This window comes from Leptonotus elevatus, chromosome 8 (assembly GCF_054856555.1).
Source record: "Leptonotus elevatus isolate MCC_2025b chromosome 8, RoL_Lele_1.0, whole genome shotgun sequence".
NCBI lineage: Eukaryota > Metazoa > Chordata > Actinopteri > Syngnathiformes > Syngnathidae > Leptonotus > Leptonotus elevatus.
The window spans coordinates 11,676,607-11,700,939 of record NC_141246.1 but is presented as its reverse complement, the minus strand read 5'-3'; the positions used below and the strand labels follow the sequence as shown (position 1 = coordinate 11,700,939).

Below are 24,333 nucleotides of genomic sequence, written 5' to 3'. Positions count from 1 at the left end.
TTGACTTCCATTTTAAACGCGCAGGTCTCAATTAGTGACATTAATGAAGGATTTTACAACATTGCAGAGGCTCAGAGGTGCCATTGAAAGACGTCACGGCCAGTGGAAGTAAGCTTGTCTTTCGTAGCAACTGAGTTGACGTTACTTTGCGATGCTAAACGCTAAGCTAAGTGCTCGAGGCGTGTCCGTTTTGATGAGATTTCCTCTCGCATTCTCGACGGCACCGGGAAGGCGGGGCGCGAGCACCTGCATCATTCTGTGTTTCTCACTGTTCACAGTAGAAATGCCCCGGTCTCGATCGGCCTTGATCAAAAATCCAAGTATGCATTCAATTCCCAGACGATACCAAGACCCTTAACTCATTCCCTGCCGTTGACTATAGACGTCAGAAATAAATTTTAACCATTTCTATTAGTTTAACATTTTTTCCATTTTTGTTAACAAAAGTATGAAAACCTAGAACTATTAAAGTCATGCGATTAATTACAATTAAAAATGTTAATCACCTAATGCAATTAGAAAAAAAGAAACAAAAAAATTAGGGGCATCAGGCGATTAAATTTTTTAATTGTAATTAATTTCATGACTGCACTAGTTAACTCACGATTAATCAAAAATTTTACATCTGTTCTTAATGTACAATTTAAAAAAAAATCTAGGTTTTCATAATCTTAACAAAAGTAGGAAAAAATGTTAAACTAATAGAAATAGTTCAAATGAATTTATGACGTCTAAAGCCGTCAATGGCAGTGAATGAGTTAAAAAGTGGTCTTGAGTCCGGTCTAGAAACCAAGACCAATCTCGTAAACTACAACACTAGAGGAGGAATAGCCCTATATGTTAATCTACATAGTCAGCAATTTTATTCTTACAAAAAATAGGACTTACTTCTGTGAGTAAAATGATTTCATTTTCTCAGCGTGACCCTAACATACTCCTTCATATGAATTGGCAGGTTTCTTTTAATCGACAAAACTGCCATAAGTTGTGCAAAGATCTTTTTACAAATGTGTTGTTCGTGGGCAATGCAACACTTTGAAGTTGCAAAAAGCATTGAACCAAAATACAAAAACATCCACAGATGTTTTTCAATGACACCTAACCTGAATCTGAGGCATGTCAACAACCTCAACAGTGAAGCAACATCTTAATTAGTTTGTTTGGATCGTACAAGGACATGAAAAACTCTTCTGGGGCGGGTGTGGAAAATGCTTTTGACATTTCGTTTGAGCAGACTGCAAAACCGTGAAATAAATAATAGTGTTGTTTTTGGCTTATGCACTGTACGGTATATGGGGAGCAGATTGTCAATGTCATATTTGTCTATCCCCACAGTATGCTGTGCTTCTCAATTATCGACAATGAAACATATATTGGCCATCTGGATGTGTGAACTATGTACAAAAGACAATTTGTGTGCAGAAGAAGTCATATACACGTACCTGCAATCCAAGAATAATGTGCACATATGAACACATTAATCATTTTTTGCCTTATAGCCATCATTCTCCTTCCATACAATGCAATTACAGCTAATGTATTTTTTTTCTTGGTATTTTTGAGTGATTGTACAAATGTCTGCTAGGCAACTGAACACGTTAATTGGACGGAGGAAGACCAAACGCATCTCTATGGAGGTTCATTCCTAATCGCACTTTAACTGTAAAACGTCATTTCAACTTTAAATTGAGCGGTAACGTTTTAGATTTCTATCTGTACTTTAATTTAAAGACCTTTAAAAAGTCTGGGATGTTCTTTGTGAAACCTTCACTATCACCTTGGAAAATTTGCCATGGAACCCATCCGTCCTTCCATTTTCTACACCGCTTTTCCTCATTCGGGTCATGGGTGACGCGTGTCAGAAAAGTCCCAGGAATAGTGTTAAAAAGATAGATTTAAGTTACGAGCACTACCAGCATATCTACAAAGAGATCCTACTTTTGTTCAGCGCGTGAGAAGAGGTGACTTTTGTGGCAGGACATCTCATCGCTGCTTCATCACGACAAGAAAGTCATTTGTGGCGAGAAGAACATTGCACCCTTGTGACCACAGTCCTGGAATTTTTCTGACACATCTTACATGTGATCATTTAGTTCTGATATGGCGTATGAGCACAGTGTTGATGTACACTTTCAAGGGAGAGACTAATTAACCCCATTTGTTACATTTTCTTAACAAAAATATAATTTCTCGGTGAATAATGTATGAGTCATTAAGGAGGAAGGTGTGCAATTGTGCTGATCCAAATTCTGTGTTGAACTAAGTAGCTTTTTTTGTGTCACAATTAAGTATCACCAAACACAATGACAAGGAGGAAAATGACACTTCTCAAATAGAACCAATGGCATACACAAAGTTGAAGGGCAGAGAACGGTACTTCATTTGAGTCCAACCGCTACGCTCGTCTTCAATACAGCTCCACATCGCCATCTAGTGTCGAGCAAACTGCCACAGTGGCTGTATAGCAGGCAGTTCAAGCTACATTCGAAGCAGAGGCACTGACCTTGTGCATGTCATTGAGGACATAAACATCAATTCAAATTTCCCCACACACAAACGGAATGAGCGCATGAACTGGGAGGTGATGCATGGAGCCAGAAAGGAATGCATCAGCGCTGATGCTGCTCAGCGGCTGCGCACGAAACACACAATTAACAGAAAAGTGCACGCACGCACAAAGCTAAAGGCTTTTCATTTGAAACTCCCGGCTTAACGACCTTTGGGCCGCATTAAGGCTCTCCTTGTTAAAGAACAGAAATTAAAGCCATTTTTTTCTCTTAAACAAGCGCAAGGAAGTGCCACCTTCTCACACTCATGCAGACTGTCTGCACGATTCTCTATTATCATCAATTACAGATGACTGCTCTGACGCTCCTTCATATGAAAATATGCGCTGAGCGTCTGACAATTAATCACAAAACGACAACTCCACATCTGTTTCTCCTCCATTTAGGAGGATATTCTTCAGCCAGCCGCCATCATTTCACTCACCCACGCTAACAAGTGCGGTGCTCTCAGGAATCTCCTGGACTTCGATTGACATTTAATCACGCAAGGAAATGTGTTTTACAGCAACAGTCATTGTTGTATGTACGTAAGAACGTAAGTTCATGAACTCGTTCAAATCGGGCAAATCAACAGTTTTGAACACAGTTCTTTCTTCTTTTTTTTTAACCCCTTATCGTTTTTCTCTTGTTAAGAAAACCAGTGTAACGACACCATAAGCGATAGTGATAAGGAATGAAGTTATATGGAGCACTTGTAGTATTTTTTTTTACTCCTCTAGATGGTGCTCCTGGTTTAAATACAATGGCTTGTGCAATGGAAATTGATCACTTTCCTTTTTTTTTCTTTGGTCCTTCCTCGGGTCTCCTGACGGCGGTGTTCGGTTTCGGTGAACGGTATGGGATTTTTTTTAATAGGTTTTTGGTGAACTAGAAAAGAAAGAAGAAAAAAAAGAGAGAAAAAAAAAGAAGGAAATTGATTAGTCAATGTTTCCGTCATTTGTCAGTCATCAGCAAAATGAATGAAAACCCACTTCTGGCAATGCTTAGTCCGTCAATTTTTCTATGTTTCTCGTCAATTATTAATTGTCAACAAAATTGGTATCAATATATATGTATCTGTCAATATCGACGGAATGCCCACCTCTGCTAATAAATACCTCGGGTTATGGAATAAGACATAAACACATTTAAACTGAAGTTTTATGGTGGAGTTCGAAGAGAAAGCAGTCCAGAGTGAAAACTGCTTAGCAATGAAATGTTGACGTGAAAAGAATGACGGCTTGGGAAAAAGAATGATTTGCTGTCTGTAAAGAAGACAGAGTAACAGAGATCTACCCTATAGTCCACATTGTACGTATGTATATCTATTTACTTGTGGATAAAGTATATCGTCGCTGCTATGTGAAAAACACTTACTCTATGTCCATTTGTCTTCTGCTTCTTTTTTTTTTTTTTTATGTTTTTGAGACGTCTGCATTCAATTTCATCCCAAAAACATAAACATGTAAAAAAAAAGACAAAAATGGCCTTAATGTTTTTCACATAGCAGCAACGATATAAAACATTACACCTTCTGAGTATCTCTTAGGTCACTCCAGCCACGATATAAGGACAAATATCTGACAGTCTATATCAGTATTGAGCATTGTTAGCTTCTATTTTTTTGTATATATCTCGTCTGTGCACATATGTAAACATTACATGCTGGGCATCAGAAACGTCACAAACATTATGCTTCAATTTCCTGTGCCGTTTCAGGTAACAATGTGAATCCCACACACTCCCTGACACGAGGGTCCGGTGGCCGACCATGTGGTTGACATATGACATGTTTTGTGCTCACTGCATTTTTTTTTTTTTTTTTTTGACGAGATAAGCTAGCATGGCAACCCGGAGTGCAAGGACAAATACACATTCCAATTAAGGACTCATCCCTTCGCACGCAAAAGGCTCCTTTGCAGCTTGCCTTGCATTGCTGACATTAAACTTTCCAGCACAGTTTAGCTTTGCATCCAATGGCTCTCCGAGCTCTACTCAGTCATGCATAATTTCTCTTTAGCTCCCTCTTTGGAATTAACTTCAAGTTAAAATGTTTTCTCGCAAGGCTCGGTAGAATAAGTTAAAATGCAATGTATCATTGCAAACGTAATATTGTGTATTGCTGTAATGCTGCCGGGAGAGCGCAGTAGCTCCCAGTGTGCTGCAGACCTCCAGTGGTAGCATGAATCATTGTGTGATTCAGGACTGCTGAGGCTTAAAAACACAACCCAGTGTGTTCAAGGAGAGCTCATTATTTGGGTTTGAATATGTTGTATTTTCAAGGGCAGGTTTGGACTTAAGTGTCCTTGAAGGGAAGCAAAACACTCAAACTAGGCGCAAGCTAACAATTTGCCAGAAAAACAAGTTTAATTTCACTTTCCTGCAAGAACCATGAGACCTTTTTTTTTTTATTGAGCGTGGGTTGGAAAGACGTACTAAAAATCGTCATTCTTCATCATAAATTGAAGTCGACTTCAAGGTTAGTTACTGAGCTTGTCAAGTCTCTGCCGAGTTTTGCTTTGGGGGCATGGCGAATACGTCGTTCAAATGATTTAGATGGACTGGAACATACTGAGTGTGAGGACCCTCTAATCTATTTTGTTATCAGGGAACATCATTAAAAGGCGTGAGTGTGTGTGCGTGCGTGTGTGTGTGTGTGTGTGTTTATCTGGAGCGTGGCCAGCAGTGGCATCTGTGCGTCCCACTTTTTACTCTTTGGTCAGTGGTAATGAATCAAAGTCGTCAATGTAGATCACTGGATCACTCTGGACTTTGGTAGCTAGCCCGTCAGTTTTAATTTAGCTGCACTGCGCTTAGCCCACGTTGACCATAAATTGATTGTCACTTATTTTAGGGGGGTTTAACTGATCTGGATCGTGTATATTGGCATCATTTAGATTGATTCTTCTTCTTGCACTGGAAACGTTTCTACAAACAGTATTAAGGTGTGTGTAATAACCACAATAGAGAACACATCGAAGTGTCAGTCAAAGCTGAGAATTGTTTCATAATTATCGTTGTAAAGCAACGCCAAAACTTTGATACTACTATAGATGTATATAGGCCCTGCTGTATATGTAGTAAATATAGTCAATATAGTGAAAAAAGGTGTTATCATTTGCATATTGTCACGCTACATCCTGTCAAAGCATGTGAGCGGTGACTGCTTTACTACGAGCTGATAGACCTTAGTAGCAATTACAATAATTTCATTACAATAAAAAAAAAAAACTGGTTTCTTCTCGTTTCCATGCCACTTAAATCAATTGTTGTTAATGGTGAAGGTGAAATCACACCATCCGACCATAGACTTACGACTATGTAGTATAATTATTCATTATTATTTTGGACCTGAAAATCCTAGTGGAAAGAGAGTTAGACAAAATTGAATTTCCTGTAACAACCAATAACCATAAACAGGTCTAGATAAAGCACGCCTGACCCCTGGTGGACAAACAATGCAGGACATTACACTGCATCCCTTAAAATAAATAAATAAATAGATTTAAGATCTAAAATAAAAAAATGTAGTAATAAAATTATGGTTGTGTGTATCACATAAAATGTTTGTATTTCTTGCCTTTACAAAATTAATTATCTTCTCTTCAGTACTTATAAAGGCCATTTTCACTGCATTACGAGTTGAAAAATAATTCCGTGAGCAAAAAAAAAACGATTGGGAAAAAAATATGCACAAAGGGACAAACTGTAAAACATTAACAATTACTTAATTTATTTGTAAGAAAGTGTGAGGAACCAACAATCAATGGTATTGACTTTCTACAGTTCAGTCAGAATTGTAGGACTCAAATAATGAAACAATAAAAGCTATCATATAATGAAAATAAATGTTTAGCTTGTGTTTCTAAATAAACAATCAATCAATCAAACAAACATCACAATGATATGTCTCATAAACATTTATATGAATTAAGATGCATTCCTCAAGTTGATTCACTTTGTAAACAATGAATGTAATTGATCCTTCAATTGCATAAACATTTCAAGTTTCCATTAAACACATATAATTATTTAATGCTTATTACAAAACATCAAAAAAATTCATTGTGATTAAAGCAAATTGTATTACTTACAAATGGTAGGTGATCCTTCTTGTGTTCATTCTGGCAGTTGTTATAACATTTACATTTCAGTAGTCAGTCACCTCAAAAGTGCTGCTGATAGTTAAAAATGCAACCCTTATGAAAGGTCATCAAATATGCAAATGTTTCAGTGAAAATATAAAACAACATTGGCCACTCTTTGCAAACAAACAAGTAGTAAAAGTGTCAGTGATTTATGAACCAATTATCTAATTATAAAAAAAATTAAGGGCACCTTTAGATGATCCGATTAATATATGCTGTACATTTATAAGACTTCTGTGTTGTCAAATCGGTTTATTTGACTATTAAACAGCAAATATGTAGTCCTTGCGACTTGATCACTGATCCACAGCAAGGAAAAAAGGTAGAAAATGCCCCCCCCCCCCAAAAAAAACCACCACCAAAATACCGATCATACGATATAGAAATACTGAGAAAGTGTTGCCAAAAACAAAACAAAACTCACTAATTAAAAGCAAAAAAACAAATCAGTACAATTATTGTCTAGGTAAACACTCATTTCAGTGCATTTGAGGAGGGGAGGGGGGATTAAGTGGGGGGTAGTATGGCTGTAGTAAATGGGAGTGGTTTAAGAACACCCTAATTGCTCAAATTTGCATTTTTACTCCTTCAGCTCACATTCAATAGTTTATCACTTTCAAGTTAATAAAACATCAAGAACCCAAGATTTAGTCTTCTTATGGTTTATTTCCTAACCACACCGCTCTAAAATTGTGTGAAAATGTACAAAACATTCATTATAAAGATCAAGGCATTCTCAGTTTTATAAGTTTTATAAGGTGACATATTATATTTAATCAACAGCAAAACAATCATTAAAGCATAAAAAAATGTTGAGAACCCAAACAAAATTACTCTTCTTCCAAATGCATAAAATAGGTCTTTAAATTACCTGACAAATGATTACAGGTGCATTACGTAATAAAAACAAATATAAAGAAAAACATCTGACTCATTTTCATATACAATATTATAAATGCCAGAATGAGCTCAGGAACAAACTAATTGATGTGTGCTTTTATAACTGTAGGAAAAATGTAGATTAAATGGAATTTGTAACCAAAATAAATCGTAGGCCTCAGATTAAAAAAAAACAAAAAAAACAGCATTGCTAAATATGCTAAAGTAAGACAAAGAAAAACTGATTCCAATGTAAAAGTTGATACACTTTAACAGAGCATCTTACTCAAATACAGATACTGTGATATGGATTAGTGGTGCACCATTCATTCAGAGTGAATGAACTGAGGAAGAAAAAGCCAGTCGAAATATCGTTTTTTGTTTACGGTTCTCAATGTTCTCTGACACGGATGCCACAATTTCTTGGAGCTGCGACACAGATGCTACTGGTAATCCAGTGCGCACTAGTTGCCCCCAACACCCTCAAAGCCCGCCAGGCACCCACGATGGATTTCAACTGGGCTCGGTGGTTAACTTTTTATGCTCCATATGTGAACATTAATGTCTGTCTATGAAACGACCAAGTGAAGTGTATCAGATGGTAAAAGTCATTCCAGTCAAATCCATAAATTTTCCTGAGGGGCTATAAAGTAGGTGTTTTGGGGGATTACGTGCTTATGTGTTCCAAATCCCGGGCAATTACTCGGAGGCCGCTATTTGAGACAATATGATAATATCTCTTTGAATTTTTGTAAATGGTAACTCAAGAAAACTGTGCAAAAGTATTACCTTAAAATGAAAGATATACTGGATGACTGCACCCCCCCCCCCTCCCCTAAAAGTGTGCTCCATCCGTCGTCAGAGTTTCTGAAGACCGCTTTGTATCTTCTCTGTCGTTGCCTCATTTTTCTTTTTGAAAAGATTTTTCAGCTTCAAGGACTTCTTGCTCTTCTCTTTATCCCTATTTCTGTCATCTTTCACTTCAGACGAGGACGAGGTGGATTGGCAGGTTCCTCTTGCTGGTGCCACCGGTGCTACAGACTCTGCCAGAAACCTTGGGAAGCTCTGGGGAAGGTTGGGAGTTGAGGCAGAAAGGCTCGTTGGGGTTGCTGCCATGGAGTTGCAAGACTTCTCCAGGATTCCATCATAAACAAGCTGGCTCAATGGACCAGCTGCAAAAATATCTGCAGATAACGGCGGTAATAATGGTACGTCGGAGCCAACTGTAAGGTCTGGCTGCTCAGTTTCACCTGGTGCGGAGGAGTCTTCGGACCCTTCCCTCATGATTGGAGGACGACGTGTTTCTACAAGTGATTCAACTCTATCCCTTGGGGTCATTTCTTGTGAAATCTGGTTATCTCTTGGCATTCGAGGTGTTTTCCTTCTGAGAGATACGAGATCCTCTTTACATGGCCTCCTACTTATTGATGGTTCTGAAGCGAACTCTTGCTTCTCTGATGAAGATGTGTGAGGCACATGTTCGGTTTCCTCTCTGGGTACAGCCTTTACGGAACCAGTGTCTGCAAAATACCCCTCTCTTGAGATTTTTCTTGAGGGTGATGTAGGGGCCTCAACCATTTTGTCTTTGGCTATCCCCCTCGCAGAGGAATCAAGTGGCCTAGAACTTCCATCCAAGGACATTCCCATTGAGTCTCTCGTAATCCTTCTAGCTACTGAGTCAAATGGACACTCAGAACCCTCCAGTAACTTTCTAGAGCCACTGTCTACAGAAGCCCCCATCGTAGCTCTTGATAACTTCTTTTGTCCCAATTCTGATGCCTCAACTTCATCCCAAACAATCTTCCTGACTTCAAGTGGTAAATCACCTCGATCTTTAGGTACACTCCTCGATAGATTGTCTGTAACATCCTCTATTATTTCTCTGTCTATTTTCCTGGGTGGAAATTCTGCATCTAATTCATTGGATGATACTTTTCTAATTACAAAATCCAACGCAAGTTCACTCCTATCTCTGGATCTTCTCCTGAATGGCGCCTCAATTAAAGACCCGCCTTTTGACGTCATTATCGAAGGATTTTCCAAAGACATATCCAGAGCTTTATCTTTTGCCATCTTCCTGCAGGAAATATCTACGGGAGTTTGAAGATCCTCCATAGAAAATGTTCTAACTGGAGATTCAACATCGGGTTCCAATTCTTTACTCACAGGCTTTACCACAGATCTTTCTGCAAAAGGTTCTGTATCGTCATGATATAGCTTTCTATGGGAGGCATCAGCAGGAGAACAAGAGTACATTTTGCTATGAGGAGGTGAGGTGGAATGGTCAGAATCTGAGAACCTTTCTTGGGAGTCTCTATTGAAAAGTGAAGCAGAGTAAAGATTAACGTTGGCAATTTGAATCAAATCTTTTAAAATATTGTATTGAACCAGAGACTTACTGTTTCTTAATGGCTCTACGAAAGACTCCATCATCCTCATCGAAACAAGTATAGGGAGCTCGAATTGGGATGAGAAGATCAGGATCTGCCGAGATTAGAGTGGTTGGTGGTTGTGTGACACCATGTCGACGTGATCGGCGCATCGTAGATGTTCGGTTTCGAGGAGAATTCTTAAGTGGTGCACCTGGAATTATAGTAAGACATAATGCAAACCAATGAGTAAAAGTAACCCATAGCAAGCAAACAGAAAAGGCACAAAAAGGAGGGCCGCCCCAACTCAGCTAACGTATCACTTACTTTATCTTTTTTTCTAGGCACTTCTTGAAACTCATTTGTAAGGACAAAGGTGAAGGTACTGGGAACTGGCTGGAAGTTGACCTGTTAACATGTTTTTGGCTGTGCAAGATATCAAAGAACTCTGGAGAAAATTTGCAAACTCCACACAAAAAGTCTCCAAGATTGGGTTAGAGAACAGTTGGAACTGAAGTTTTGAACACAAATCCAGTCATTCCCAAAAATTAAAAAAAGTGCCAGTGCCCAAATTCAAATCCTCTGAGGTCCACCAAACCCTCCCATCTCAACTCTGAGCAACATGATATTAGGATATATATAATTCCCAAATAATGTATGTAGTTTTCAGAAACCATATGTTCCATAAATATATGCAACGCGGTAAACAAAAATTCTAAGCAGAAACTAAGGAGTGGCTTTGTTTCTTTTACTAAAATAGCTACCAAGTAGGCTAACTCTAAGCTGCAGTATCAGATTTAGCATCAGGGCTCCGATTCATAAGTTTCAGTTTGAAAGAGCTGGACCTCGGAGTCAGACATCTTGTTGGTGGATGGAGGGGCTGTTGAGAGTTGTTTGCTTTACGTACCCTGTTACTGTGCCTCTGGAGGCAGCAGTGGATAGCACTCTGATTCCCTCTCAAAAAACTAAGGAAAATCTTGCGGTACCTTACCTGGAATTTGAGGTAGGATAGCAGAAGACTCTTCCAACAGGTCTTCAATTGACCCATGAACTGAGCTGTGCCACAAGCAAGATGGCTGAGGCACTCGGGGAAAACCCGCAGCGAGTGAGTCTGAGTAGAGCAGAGCAGTGAGTTTCGTAAGGCCAGGATTCCTGATGATCGGGAAGCCAGAGACGCGCTCTATCTGTTGCCAGCGATGGAGACGTTCCCGCAGGCATGCTGTTACCTCTGACAAGGCATTCCTTTTGGAGATAGATAGACATTCGTGCTATATTTATCTCCTCTTGGAGAGACAGATTTATTTTAGGAGACTCAAGTAAAACCTAACTATAGTTATGTAACTCACTTTGCCTCTAGTATCTTGTGGTCAACCTGATCCAAAGATGAACTGTGGGCAACATGGAGAGTCCCAAGGACTGAGCTTCTCTTCTTTTTAATTTTTTCGGCCTAAATAAAAGTACACAAGCAGATATTTAGGTTGAAGTGTTTAGTCAGTAACTCTTAGTTGGTATGTGCACGATTTATGTCAGACAAGTTCCAGCATTGGGGTCACAAATACTGTATTGGAATCCCGCTGGAATCTAAGGCACTCCTGTAAGGATTCTTCCGAGATCCTCCACAGCCCGTTATTGACGGATGCCATCCTTTCTGCGAGTGCTTCCGCATTTTTGGTGAGTGTAGCGAAAAAAAAATATAAACTCAGCACAGACTGAAGCAGGTTTACGTCGGTCGATCCGGGTCAGTACAGATGGTCCTTCTCAGTCCTTTCCGAAAATGTGGAAGCACTCACCAAAAAGGTGCGCATCCGTCAATGACGGGCCGATGTAACGACGGTTTTCCCCAGCTTTGGTTTGTAGCTTGGGTTTGAAATATGTCTTTTGTGACACCAATCCTGGAACTTTTATGGCATACTGTATTTTCCCATGCATCACCTCTTCTTTGGCAGTGGCAAGCTGTAATTCAGCACTGTGTTTCTTGACATTGTAGTACTGGACCTCAACTTCATGTGTTAACTGGAGCCACTGCTGGAGGACTTCTGAGGCAGTCCAAGTAGTATGCATGTCCTTTTCTGCCTGCCTTAGTGCTCCACGGACCTGAGACGGTGATATGTTCAGGCTTTAAATGGTTTGTTATAAATTTGACCGACCTTTGTACATTTGCTTTAATTAGCCAATGCACCTACAGTACCTGCACAAGTTCCTCTTCTGCATATCGAAGTCGGCTGAGCTCACTGACGGCCCCCTGCCTCAGCTCTTGCAGGCGATGGGCCTCCTCTTGTGCCCCCATGATCTCATCCCGCATTTTCTCCTCCAAGTATTGCTTCTCCTCTGCCACATTGCGTTTCTCCTCCTGGGCTCGCTCCAGTCTGAATCAGGGTTACAATAGTTTAGGATTTATTTCGTTTTGACTTTTGTTGTTTAATTTCAGTTAGAACGACATTTCGTGAAAATGTTTTTTCAATTTTAGTTTGAGTTATTGCATTAACTATAACTATAATAGTTTGGTCTGAAATATGAGACAGGTCACAGTCACATTGACAATGTCAATTCTTGGCATTGAAGATGGAATTTGCCCTGCATCCATACTGTTCCTGCATGTCTAGGAGACTTTGTTCAGCCCGCTGCAGACTCTCCAGATCTTTCATCATCTTGGTTATGTGGATCTTGCTGCTTTTGTTCTGGAGCTGAGCAAACCAGCATCCCCCAACTCCCATCACCACTGACACAATGAGCAGAAGGTCTTTCATGTAATTGTGAGGGGGGCCTGCAAACGAAAAGAATGGTTATGATTAAATATAATGCATTTTTCATGGATAAGTGGTTGATTGCTTCTTCACGACTTCGTAATAATCAATATCAGCTGAAATGAAGTGTTATCTTTCCTCCTGTGAATACCAATAACGTTTTGCCACCTGGAGTTAAGGGATTTATTGATCCAAAAATTGATCACGTAAGACTTGCAAACTCTCTAGAGGTCTCCAGGAGTAAAAATTCAATCACAGCATTGTTGTTGTCATGTGTTGTCCTTCAAATTTGGAGAAACTTGTTTTAAAAGAGATGAGCATTCATGAATTATCCTTACGCGTCGGTGGTCCAAACAACACTACATCAAGAGCTTTAATGTTGAGCTTCTGTTTGTCCCTCTGATCCTGAACTCTCAGCTGGCCACTCAGGAATGAAGGCTCATTGGCTGCAATCCTACAGAAAAGACAAAGAGGAGCTGTTTCTCTTTCTTTCTTTTTTGTAATTAAGATCAGTGTGTTTTCAGACATTTGCTTGGCCAGAGAATATTATCACCTTGGGAGTGTGTTTCCATTGACTTTGAAGTCTTTAAAGTTCCTCTCATACTGCGGCAACTCGACAAACTCCCTGAGCCAGCGGATAACGTCGTCTTGGGTCCAATTATGAACTAGGAAGTGAGACTACAAGTGAGACTACAAGTGAGACATGGTGATGTTTCACATGTTTTTGGACACATTTCATCTCCTGGACAAACACCTTCAGATGACTTCCAGCCTTTCCAAAGTTCCTCCACTGTAATGTGTTGGTCTTCTCGGTGCAGGTGGCTATGTTTGTTGGTCTGCTGCTGCTTCATGTCTTCGATGATGAACTACAGGAAAGGAAGTGGGGACTTATTTTAAAAAATACAATGTTAAAAAAGCAACGGTATGGAGCCAGTAGAAACCGGTTAAAAGCACATTGGAAGATATACTGCACACCAACTGTATATCCTGGTTTTACTACAAAAAATGTAATATTCTTCTCTGTGTATATTTAGGTTGAGAATTCGAGGTATGGGAGTAATGTGTCTCCACTTGTCACCATACATTTACACTTGGCTGGCGAAGCATTTCAAGTTCATTAACTTGAGCTGCACACAAACCCAAACCCCCAATATTCTGATTTGCTCTCTAAATCCTGTGTTATTAGTCGGATCATTTGTACACCAATGTTGTTGACCATCAAGAAGCACATTTTACTCACTGTATAAACTTGCTCGCAGCTAAAGATTAACAAGCCTTCAGACTGCACTTTACAATCTAATATGTGACGGCCTATTTTGTACAACACTTTACAAGTTAAGTCATTGATTTAATGCTTTCATTAGTGGGGGCAGCATCTTAGGACTTGAAGCTCAGACTTTAATCTCCCAAGCCAGGGATCCCAAGACGTTCTGAGCCCAGCCAGCAAGATAGTCACTTCAGAGTGAAACAAAGTCCAACCCCACTCAAGAGGACTTAGAGCAGGTCCCAAACGGTGTCTCGAGGTGAGCCTGACAGTATCTAGTCGGAACTTCTTGATCAGGTTCCTTCCCTGACAGAGATTTGACATTCCACGTCCCTAGAGCCAGCTTCTGTAACCACCAAGGTCCTAGTACGTCTTGCCATTGACCCTGGCCAGGGGCCTAAAGTCCCACAAAATGTAGCTGCTAGGATGATTGGACACACAGGCGCCTCCGTCAAACCTTTCCAAAATAAGTATACTGGGTGGTATGCTGCATACTCTAGAGAGAAGTAGTCACGCTTGTGTATCCAAAAGTGTAGCCTTGGATAAAGATGAAGGCTTCATTTGATGATTGAAGACATCTTGGGACTGCGCTCTGATCAGCCCATGTCCCTCCCTTGACGTCTCTATGGTAACCGTAACTTGAGGACTGGCTTGTATAATGTAGCTTGCAAGTGAATTCTGGAAGGTGAAAGGACAATTGCAAAAGTCACATATGGTGAATTAGTTAATTAGGTTATTAGTTTGCTAGTTTTGCTTTGTTTCAGCAGATAATTTATTTGAAACTTTGATGTCACGTTTTGTTTCTTACTAAATATTTTCTCAAAAGCAAATAGACCGTTGGGTATGTATGGAGCAACATTGGTTTGTTACATGCTTTTGGATCACTACCGGTGTGCTTTGCATAAAATAAATTAAGATCTTGGAGTGCAGATGGCTCATTTTGCATTTATATGGCTGAGTCTGCAATTTCCTATTAGTGCAAGTCTATGAGAGCAAACCACATTTGTCAGAGTGCCAAAAGCCAAGTTAAACTGTTGCTATCCTTGAAGTAGCATTGGACGCTTCCTTCAGCCAGCGCACCTGTTGCCTTGCAGTGATTGTATCCTGTATGTTTCTGGCAACTGAAGAGGACATGAAAAATATTTGCGCATGAATAAGAGAACATTGTACCTCCACACTCTCCTCCACCTCAATCCCTCCATCCTTGTCATCGTCCATCATTTGATGGATGCTCTGCAGGGCCTCCAGGCTGTAACGATCGGCCTCACTTATACACGGTGGGGACACCACCATGCATGGGTCTACATGGGCCAAATGAATTACACTGTTACTATGCAGAATAACTTGATATTTCAATCAGTACATGAATTCATGCTTCATCTGGAACTTTTAACCTATGCCTACTCCTTTTACGACTGGCAGTACATAGTACTAGTTGTTTTGTACTGCATGTACAAAAAAATACTATCAATTCTCTTTATTTCCTTTATAAACAAAATATTGCAATTTTATTTGTAGTTCTTTTAAATGCGACTGTCTTGCTTTGGTACTTGAAGTTACAGTAGAACTAACATGCACAGTTTCACTGCTCCATTGGTGTAGCTCCAACAGATGGCTTTCTTTTTTTGTTGTTTTCTTTATAGTTATCATTATTTAAAAAACAATAGCAAGATTGTCCATTTTGTTTACATTGGTTCCAATGTAAAACAAATACAGTACCATTTATGTTAATTGTTCTTATAGTTTAAAACCAATAGAGTACCATCTGTCAAAAACAACAACAACGAAAAAGTAACCCTAAAGTGAAGGACAAGCTTGTATACTTTGTTCTAATGTAAATGTTTAATTGTGAGAATTTCATTATTGTTCCACGTTAAGTTAAGGCAGGGGTTGTTATAATATGGTGCTGTAAAAGGAACAAGTTTAATCTAGTTCTAGAGAATATGTGATTAATTTTGGCCTGGTAAGTCATTCATTATATGAAAACAAACCATTTTGGATTGGAGTTGAACTGTACAGCATGCTCCTAAATTGAGATCTTAATACAGAAGACACCGTACGGGAAAATGACCTACAGCTTACTGTTTTTCCAGGCCTCTTAGTCACAACCCATTTTTGTCTCTGTGATTCAGACATCTTCGTGCTCTTGTGAGCTAAAGAGGCAGCACGTCAAAAGGCCTGCTTGTTAAACGTGTATATGAGCAAGCTCCAGAGATGCTTGCTTCTTTGTGCCAATATTACCATTGTCTGTCTGCCTATGTTAAATTTAATTTGACAAAATAAAAAGGTGTTCCCATCTGTTCAACATCTTACACCATGACGAAAACCATTGTCATCATCCCTTGGTTGCTGATGAAATCCTGCAGTTCTTTGCTGATGGATGGCAATCAAATGTAAGTGTTGTACTTTATATGCTAGAGTTACAGGCTAATAGTTCTGGATTTTTTTTTTATAGTTAATTTTTATTTCGCTTATTATTATTTTTATTCAGTTAGTTTTAATTACTTTTTAGGGAAGGTTTGTTATTTTTTATTTTGTAATACTTTGTTTTAGCTTATTTTTGTATTAGTTGTATTATTATTATTATATTTGTTGTCTATATGGACATACAATAATAATAAAAATATTTAAAATAAACACAGAAAGCTCATGTGTGATATTAACAGAAAGATGAAAACAAAGAGATTTTCGCTAGAATTTTAGTTACTTTTAATCTTATAAACGTAAGATGTAGTTTCAGTTTTAGTTTAAATTGTCATTTCCACCACCTACTGCCCACAGACAGCTGGGATAGGCTCCAGCAGCCTTGTGAGGATTAAGCTATAGGCCTAAGTGGATCGTAAAACCGATGGATGGATAGATTTTTTCTTTTTCTTTTGGAAATGAAATGTTTGTTCTATTTTAATTATATTTATTTTGTAAATATTTTTGTTAACTATAAAAACTTCAGGCAGACTTTCCAAACACTGTGTGTGTTTGTGAGCCTTTTATTTTATTTTTTATAAGATGTTTACACAACACAGGTAGGCCTCAGTTGTCTAATTTTAAAGTGAAGTATTTCACAATCGCAATAGTAACCAAAGGACATTCTAAAGATGGTCACAGTCTGGAAATGCATGGCTGTAGTGTAGACAACAACAAAGTATCCCACTTGATATCTTGATAAATTGAGATGAGGATTAGAGGGGGAGGGTGTGCATGGGGTTCTGATAGGGGGCAACACTTGTTTTATCTTCCACGTTGGCTGGCAATCCATTGTGACGAATGAAGGGTAATTTGTATGTGTATATGTTCTACCTAGTTTAGTAGGCCTAGTTTCTAGTTTTATCAAGTCTTTGTCCATATTATAAACACACACACACACTACTACAGCAATTGTTCTGTGTGGTACAATGAAAGGTGGCTGATTCATTCATTCAACTTACCCCCAGGATTGAAGCCTGTGTCCGCACTTGTGAAGCTGACACTCTGCAGGTCACCGGCACTTTGCGCAGCGACCAAAAGAGCAGCAGGGAAAACGAGGAATAAAAACAGCGAAAAGGGCAGCATTTCGAAAGTTGAGAAATAATTCCTGAAACAAAAATCAAATGCAGACTGCGGGATTAATCAAAATGTTCAAGTGCCAAAGGCAACTGGACAGTGCCTAAAACGCTACCCAGTGTAATTCCAGAAAAATATTGCAGTTATATTCCGTAGGCCATATTATGGCGCATCCAGAGACTGTTCCATCTTGAAGTCCTATGTTGTGATCACACAGCAATATAACATCCAAAGGGTAACGTTGAGCACCTGATGTCTTTAATCCTATTTCCTAGTGTTCACCTGGAATCTATTCTGTATCCAAATCCACACTCAAATCCTGTCATTCAGTGCTCTTTCCCAGCAGTGTGAAGACCTCAAGAAGCCTCTCTCACTCTGTCTCAGTCCAGTAACAGGGTCTCATCACATTATTAGGTTTCCTCACACACCAACCCCCATCCCAAATATGTAGAGGGTGAAAAAAAAATGTCACAAACAGTCCGTGCCTTGGCCATCAATATGCAGATTGGATTTTTTTCCCCCTATCTTTGTTTTGTATTAGGAATACAGTACTGATTTAGGTGACATAAAAAGTCCCCCTTTTAAAGGTTTTGCTTGAGATCAAGACAGGAATAGCATAACATAAGTTCTGCTGGGACAGAGACTTGAATGACTATTTTCACAAGACGTCAAACTGTAGCAATTAACTTTGCCTACATGTTGGTGGTTCTGTCTACATGTGCGTGTGTGTGTGTGATCAAATTAAACACACATGCGCTAGAACCTTTAGAACTCAAATGATTATGCAGAAACATTAATAGCGCACAGGACACAAACAGACTCACACCCGCGCTAACAGTAGCCTAACAAAGTGTAAGGTTTCATTCCAGAAATCTGGCTCGCAGTTTAAAAATAGTGGCACAGCTTTGACCTCTAGCCATGCCCAACAGGGACCCTGCAGGATTGAGCTAGGTACTTGAATACTAGGAACACATGCAAAATCTAATGAGATCCATTACCAGAGCTATATCAGTTCAGGCTATAATGTTGGTTGAATTCATTGACACAGAGGTTTCAATGTAACAATAGGTTTATTATTGTTTATAGTGTGCAGTGACTGCATCATACCGAGAGGTGTTTCTAATATATTGTCCTGCTCGTGTTGCTAAATGATGTAATCAAAATAATATTTTACTATAGAGTTAAGTGAAATTTCTATGTGAACGGTAGGTAAACTGTACCTCAGCAAAAACTTGTAGAACAGGGAGGGAACAGTCTCAAACTTGCACCCCCACGTGTTTTGCCATGTCATCGTCCTGAATGTTTTTTTTCTGTTATTTTTTTTTTTACTTATGGGTGTATAGCTCAGCTCATTACAGCTTTCGGGGAAACAGAATTTATTTTTATTTTTTTTGTTGGATACTTGAAGCCCTTTTTGTGGAATACTTAATTCGGCCCAGACTATCTCCAGCAGCCCCCACTTAAATTGAGTTTAACTCTCCTATTGTGAAATGTAATAGGAATACAAATAATACAGTTCAATCATTTGTATTCTATCTGTATACAAAAACTGCTGCAGCAATAACTCCTTGCGCACAACAAATTGACGAACTCACATTCTTGAACAATGTCATTAGCCTTTGCAGGGTAAAATGAGCTGAAAGGCACATCCTTGTCTTGCGTTCAACATCCTTCAAGGGGATTGTAGGTCCAAAACCGTCCACTAGATGGAGCTAAACAGTCATTTCTTTTGCTCCTCAAAGGTCCTGCTCAGAAACACAAACATTTTAGTCATTGTGCGTGTTGACAAACAACACGCTCGCCATGAGTATCATGACGACAACATCGACACGATTGAGGACCCTGATGACATGCCTGAGTCACGACTACTGTAAGCCACCTGGCCATTTGTGAGTGTGCCCAATGAAGAGGAAGGTGAAGAGGAAGAAGTCTGCGATGCTGATGACAAGGAGGTGGTGTGTGGCCTCAATATGGCCTCAGCTACACTGCAGTGGGGTCGGGGCCCTGGTTCCGAGGTGTAGGTGAAGGTGAGGGAGGTGGGGTAGATGATTCCGTCGTCGCGGACCAGCGTGACTGGGACCTGCACCGGCTGCCTGACCCAACGCCAGCCCTCTCTGAATGCCGAAATGTCCGGCACCACACACAGGATGCTCTCGCCGCATCTTGGAAGACACGTGAATTGGCAGGTTTTCAGATTAAAGTCTGCAGTCTACACACACATACACCACTCAAAAAAATGTTAGGGTTTAAGTATTCAATCACAAATTTAGAGAAAGTCAAAGGAAATTCACCTGTAAAGGTTGCATTTTTAGAAATTTTACACAAAAGCCAATTATCACTAACGTTTTTGTGAGTAGTGTAAAATTGTAATTCCAACTCATACCTATAAATGGTATCAGCCTCCACATCTCCAAACCACACTTTCTGTTTGGGGCTGAAGTTGTGCCCAGTCAGCTCTAACATGGCCACATCTCCGCCACCATTTAACTGAAATGACACAACCACAAAAAGAGAGAAGATTATTTAAAGGCAACAAAAAGCACATTGTCCAACTATTAGGTGTGTGTGTGTACCTGTAGGCTCTCCACCACAGGCACAGGAGTGACTGGAGTGGTCACGGGCCCCATGCCCTCATAGAATGTATATTCAGCCTTGTCTGTGCTGATGATGGTCCAGCAGGCTCCATCGTTAATGACCTCCTTGTTTGCTTCTTTGACGCATGGTGCAGCCTGAAGCAACAAATATTTTTACACTGAACGTTTACATATAAAAGTAGACTTAAAACTAACTAGCAGAGTTTGAAGCACAAGGCCCACATTGTGAAAGAAAACATCTCTGAAAATTCTGTGAACTACTTGTGTTTTGATCAGTCTTATAGTGCCCGGTACCAGGCCACACATTTCTGCTGTTTTGAGCAATATTCAGAATTCAACAATACAAAGTTTTCCCCTGCCTATTTAGGATTCTATGCACTATTTTTTCAGCCTATCCGGTTATTTGCAAATTAACTACTATTCGCTATTGTTGTGCTCTGTAAAACATCTTAAAATGCCACAAGATGGCGCTATAGCCTTGTATAATAGCACTAAGATGGTTCAAGTAGCCACCAAAAGTCCCGCCTACTTAGTTTAAGATTGGTGCCATGAAATTACATTGAAATGTGAAATGACAGAAACTTTTTACTATTTGTAAGGGAGGTGGGGGCTTCAATTACTTCCATCTTTTTGTTGATTATTTGTTGTAGTGGTTTTGAACTGAGCAGGATCATACTGAGAGCTGGTTCTAATATTTAAATTGTATTACCTAATTTAGCTACACAAATAAGACTCAACATTAGTATCACTCATGTATTGTAAACAATTAGAATTAGTCCATTAAGTGCAGACTGCCAATTTATTCAGATTTCATTAGAACAACATTGAATTGTCACAATTAGTTTTATCTCTGGCCAACTTGTAGCGCATTGCTTTATGCATACCTGGTATTGAATTATTCTGTCCTGTGAGAGGCAGAGGTACATCCGCTCTGTGTCTTTTAGGTAAAAGGCACACTTGTGAAGTTGCGACACCGGGTCGTCTGCATCCCACAAGGCTGCCTGCTTATCCACTTTGCGTATAACCTTTAACAGTCAGGGCAAAAAAAGCATGTGTAGCAGACACACACTTTCTAGGAAGCATGGCACATCAGCAGAACATTGTAGACTCATCAGATCTCATCAAGTACAGTATATGGACAAAAGTATTGTAGCATACCTTTTAACCTCTTTTTCCTTAACTGGGTTTGACCCCTTTGTTTTCGCATCTTACAAAAACATTTTGTACAATGAACACCTTTTCACTGCTGCAGAAAGACCTTACGGAAGGTCCATTAGAAAAAAAACAACAACCAACTAATAAATTAGCCTGAAAAATAAAATTTAAAATCCTGAATGGCAAACTACATTATTAAAAACTAATTCTCACTTGAGTCAAAAACATCCTTCTGATAATACTATATGGACAAAACCTTTGGGACATCTATTTAATGAATTAATCAGTCAGATTTGTGGAGACTCGTTTGTGCTTAAATCTGAATTTTACTAAGATATTTTGGACAATCCTAGCTTCTATTAACGCACAGAACACTTTGATGCATTGGATTTGACATTGTTTCCGCAGTAGGAGACTAGCTGACTATGATTGAGCTCAGAAATGTGCTTCTGAAGGAATGCACAGAAACGAGCAGGCAGACACATTCCAAAATCATTTGACTTCCTGTAGGTTGGCCAGGTGACGCAATTCTTTTGTCCATAGAGTGTATGTGAAGTCACATGCATACCAGTCTGGGCAGGGCCATGCCAGTTACAGAGCACACCAGTTTGACCGTTTGGCCGTAATGAATGTAACCGTCTCGCACAGCAAACTCCTCCCCTTCAGATTCGTCATCGTCCACTGAAGAAAATGAAAGAAAGCATCGTTTTGGTGTGTGACAACATGACATGAAACAATGCTAGGAAAGAGCAAGTGGAGACAGGAAAGAGAACTGCACAATTATAGGTGTATAGTAGAACTCACAGAGGTGGATGTAGAAGGCCCCCCACTGTAGGGAACTAGCATGAAAGTTCCCACCCTCCACATGAAGATACCTGGTGCTGACTGTTTGTGAACGCAGGCGGTTAAATAAAGCTACCTTTGTTCCCGATGCAATACACACTGTGAGACATAGTGGCAAACACGAGAATAGGTACGTACTCGACCGAATTCATTCCAAAAACAGCATATTGCGTACGTGTTCACACTCACAGTCTGCATTTTTCAAGGACTGCTTTTTCTTGGAAGGCTTGGAGATCACTTTGATTCTCTTACTGAGGAAACCTCCAATGGTGGCGCTATTGGCATACAGCATCCTCACGGACAGCATGAAGTGTTTCCTTTTATCTGTGTCACTGATGTACAAGGTCTTAGCAGCGCAGAAGTTCTATTGCAGGGAACAAAAACACCAACGTTGTTCAAGCAGAAGTGAAACACAAAATGACATTCTTAGTCCCACAGTGGGGAAATTCTGAATTATGAAGTTTGTTTTGGTTCCCCTAAAAGGTACACTCATCAGCCACACAATGATGTACTATCTATGTAAATGTTTTAGGCATACACAAGTAAAATAATGCTTCATTTTGGCAAACACTGACAGAGGTATTAACCTAACAATGTTTATTATCGTGGTTGTAGTTTGCAAAGCATAGAACTGCAATAATAGTATTATAAATGTATTTGTAGAACTTTATATTGAACTTACATATTGCACCACCTTCTGTGGCAAAATAGTGTTCTCACCTTCCCCTCCAAGTTGAGCTGTTGCATCTCAATGTCACTGTTGCCAATCCCGATGAAGGCGCAGGGCTGAGCCTCCTGCTCTGTGCAGCCTTCATTCTGCATCTTCTCAAGCTTCTTCTTCCAGCCGCTACCCAGCAGATAAACGCATGGTGGAGGGCAGAAAAACCTAAAACAAAAACAAAAAAAACCCAATCATTGCTAAAAAAAAATAAAAATAAAACCTGTGTGAAACCTTCTATGGAACCAACCCCCCCATATACCTTTTCTCATTGCCATAGGACTTTTGTGCCACTTTCGCATGCAGAATGAGGACTGTTTGATCATCTTTTTCCTTTAAGTACATTCTCATTGCCTCCCTAAAAAGAAGACCAAATTTTAAAACATGTACACTCACCATCATGTAACTACATGTGATAAACAGTTCTCAACATTATGCAGTTCAGTTCTACAAACAAAAATAAATAATATTAATATCGTTTTTTTTGTTTTGTTTTTTAACTGTTTTAGTTTACCTTGTTAAACGTTGAGGTTGACACATATCACCAAACTTACTGCAAAAGAAAAAAGAAGAATGGAAGGGGAATGTAGTTTTAAAAAGAGAGAGATAACTATTATGCATGTAATACTGTTGCGCGAATAAACACAGTCAGGGAATTATGCAAATATTGACGAGGCATTGAGTTATTTTGCAGTACACAAAATACGGGACAAATGGCAAAAGTTGGTTGATCTACTTGGTAAGTATTCAAGCTTATACTGTAACCAGGAAAACACTTTTCTCATGAACCTCAATAACTATTCATACATGCATGACCCAGGTTAGTGTCTCACAGTAACAGAAAAACAAGCTAACATTCCGAGCTAATTACACAAACTTGCTGACATAGTTTGACACTATGCGTCCATATGCGGCAGGTCCAAAAGCCAAGGTTCTATCACCAGAACTTGGTTTAAACATATCACCGAGTCACAGAACCTTCTCAACCGTACGCGAACCAACAGGTGCTGCACCAGTATCAAGAAAGCAAACACTTACGGTATAATATCACCACTTACCCGGTAACAACAGGCGCCATTTTCCAAAAAACGCCCCCCTCCCACCCCGAACAATCGCGAGACCCCTCCTGAGGGCACCCCACACCGAACTCACTATAACCATGCCACCAAGGCCAACGGAACCAGATCGGATGCAGAAAGAGTTTGGTCCAAATTCGGGGAGGACAGGAGTGCACAAAAGGGTTAGAAAGAGTGGGAGGCAAGAGCCGCGACGAGGCGCCCAAAAACAGGCGTGGGAAAGTTGTAAAGTCGCGCGTGATCAAGAAAATTCTCACAATAGACATCCATTGAGAATGCTCAGCACTATCGCGAGATCAACAAGAACTCAAACATCTGTTTTTTTCTCTCTCTCTCAAGGACGTTACAGTCTACGTTCCCACGCTGTAGTGTGTTGAGCAATGTAGCAAGTATAGAGACGTGTTTGTAACACTGGACGACACTAAAATATCACATATGCTAATTGGCCACAACAGTA

The 24,333-nt window shown here is 39.7% G+C and overlaps 2 protein-coding genes across 4 annotated transcripts; both read right to left on the bottom strand.

The window, feature by feature from the left end:
- Positions 1–7,340: 7,340 nt before the first annotated feature.
- Positions 7,341–18,671, bottom strand: LOC147169759 (uncharacterized). Its single transcript, XM_086082864.1, has 12 exons — positions 17,376–18,671; positions 15,121–15,251; positions 13,441–13,552; positions 13,240–13,351; positions 13,025–13,140; positions 12,529–12,706; positions 12,131–12,308; positions 11,875–12,036; positions 11,289–11,389; positions 10,934–11,184; positions 9,973–10,156; positions 7,341–9,887 (listed from the first exon to the last, which is right to left on the bottom strand). The coding sequence occupies exons 1-12, from the start codon at positions 17,497–17,499 to the stop codon at positions 8,432–8,434; spliced, it is 3,105 nt and encodes a 1,034-aa protein (XP_085938990.1). The 5' UTR covers positions 17,500–18,671; the 3' UTR covers positions 7,341–8,431.
- A 162-nt stretch (positions 18,672–18,833) lies between these two features.
- On the bottom strand, positions 18,834–24,116 carry LOC147169758 (recombining binding protein suppressor of hairless-like). Of its 3 annotated transcripts, none has more exons than XM_086082866.1 (12): positions 23,859–24,116; positions 23,315–23,353; positions 23,063–23,158; positions 22,803–22,968; positions 22,272–22,446; positions 22,044–22,181; positions 21,808–21,920; positions 20,969–21,109; positions 20,064–20,219; positions 19,874–19,977; positions 19,345–19,652; positions 18,834–19,235 (listed from the first exon to the last, which is right to left on the bottom strand). In XM_086082866.1, the coding sequence occupies exons 1-12, from the start codon at positions 23,876–23,878 to the stop codon at positions 19,153–19,155; spliced, it is 1,539 nt and encodes a 512-aa protein (XP_085938992.1). In that variant the 5' UTR covers positions 23,879–24,116; the 3' UTR covers positions 18,834–19,152. The 3 variants fall into 3 exon arrangements, with proteins under 3 accessions (XP_085938992.1, XP_085938991.1, XP_085938993.1); XM_086082865.1 differs by lacking the exon at positions 23,859–24,116 and adding an exon at positions 23,672–23,775; XM_086082867.1 differs by having other exon boundaries at positions 18,834–19,652.
- Between the last annotated feature and the right edge of the window lie 217 nt (positions 24,117–24,333).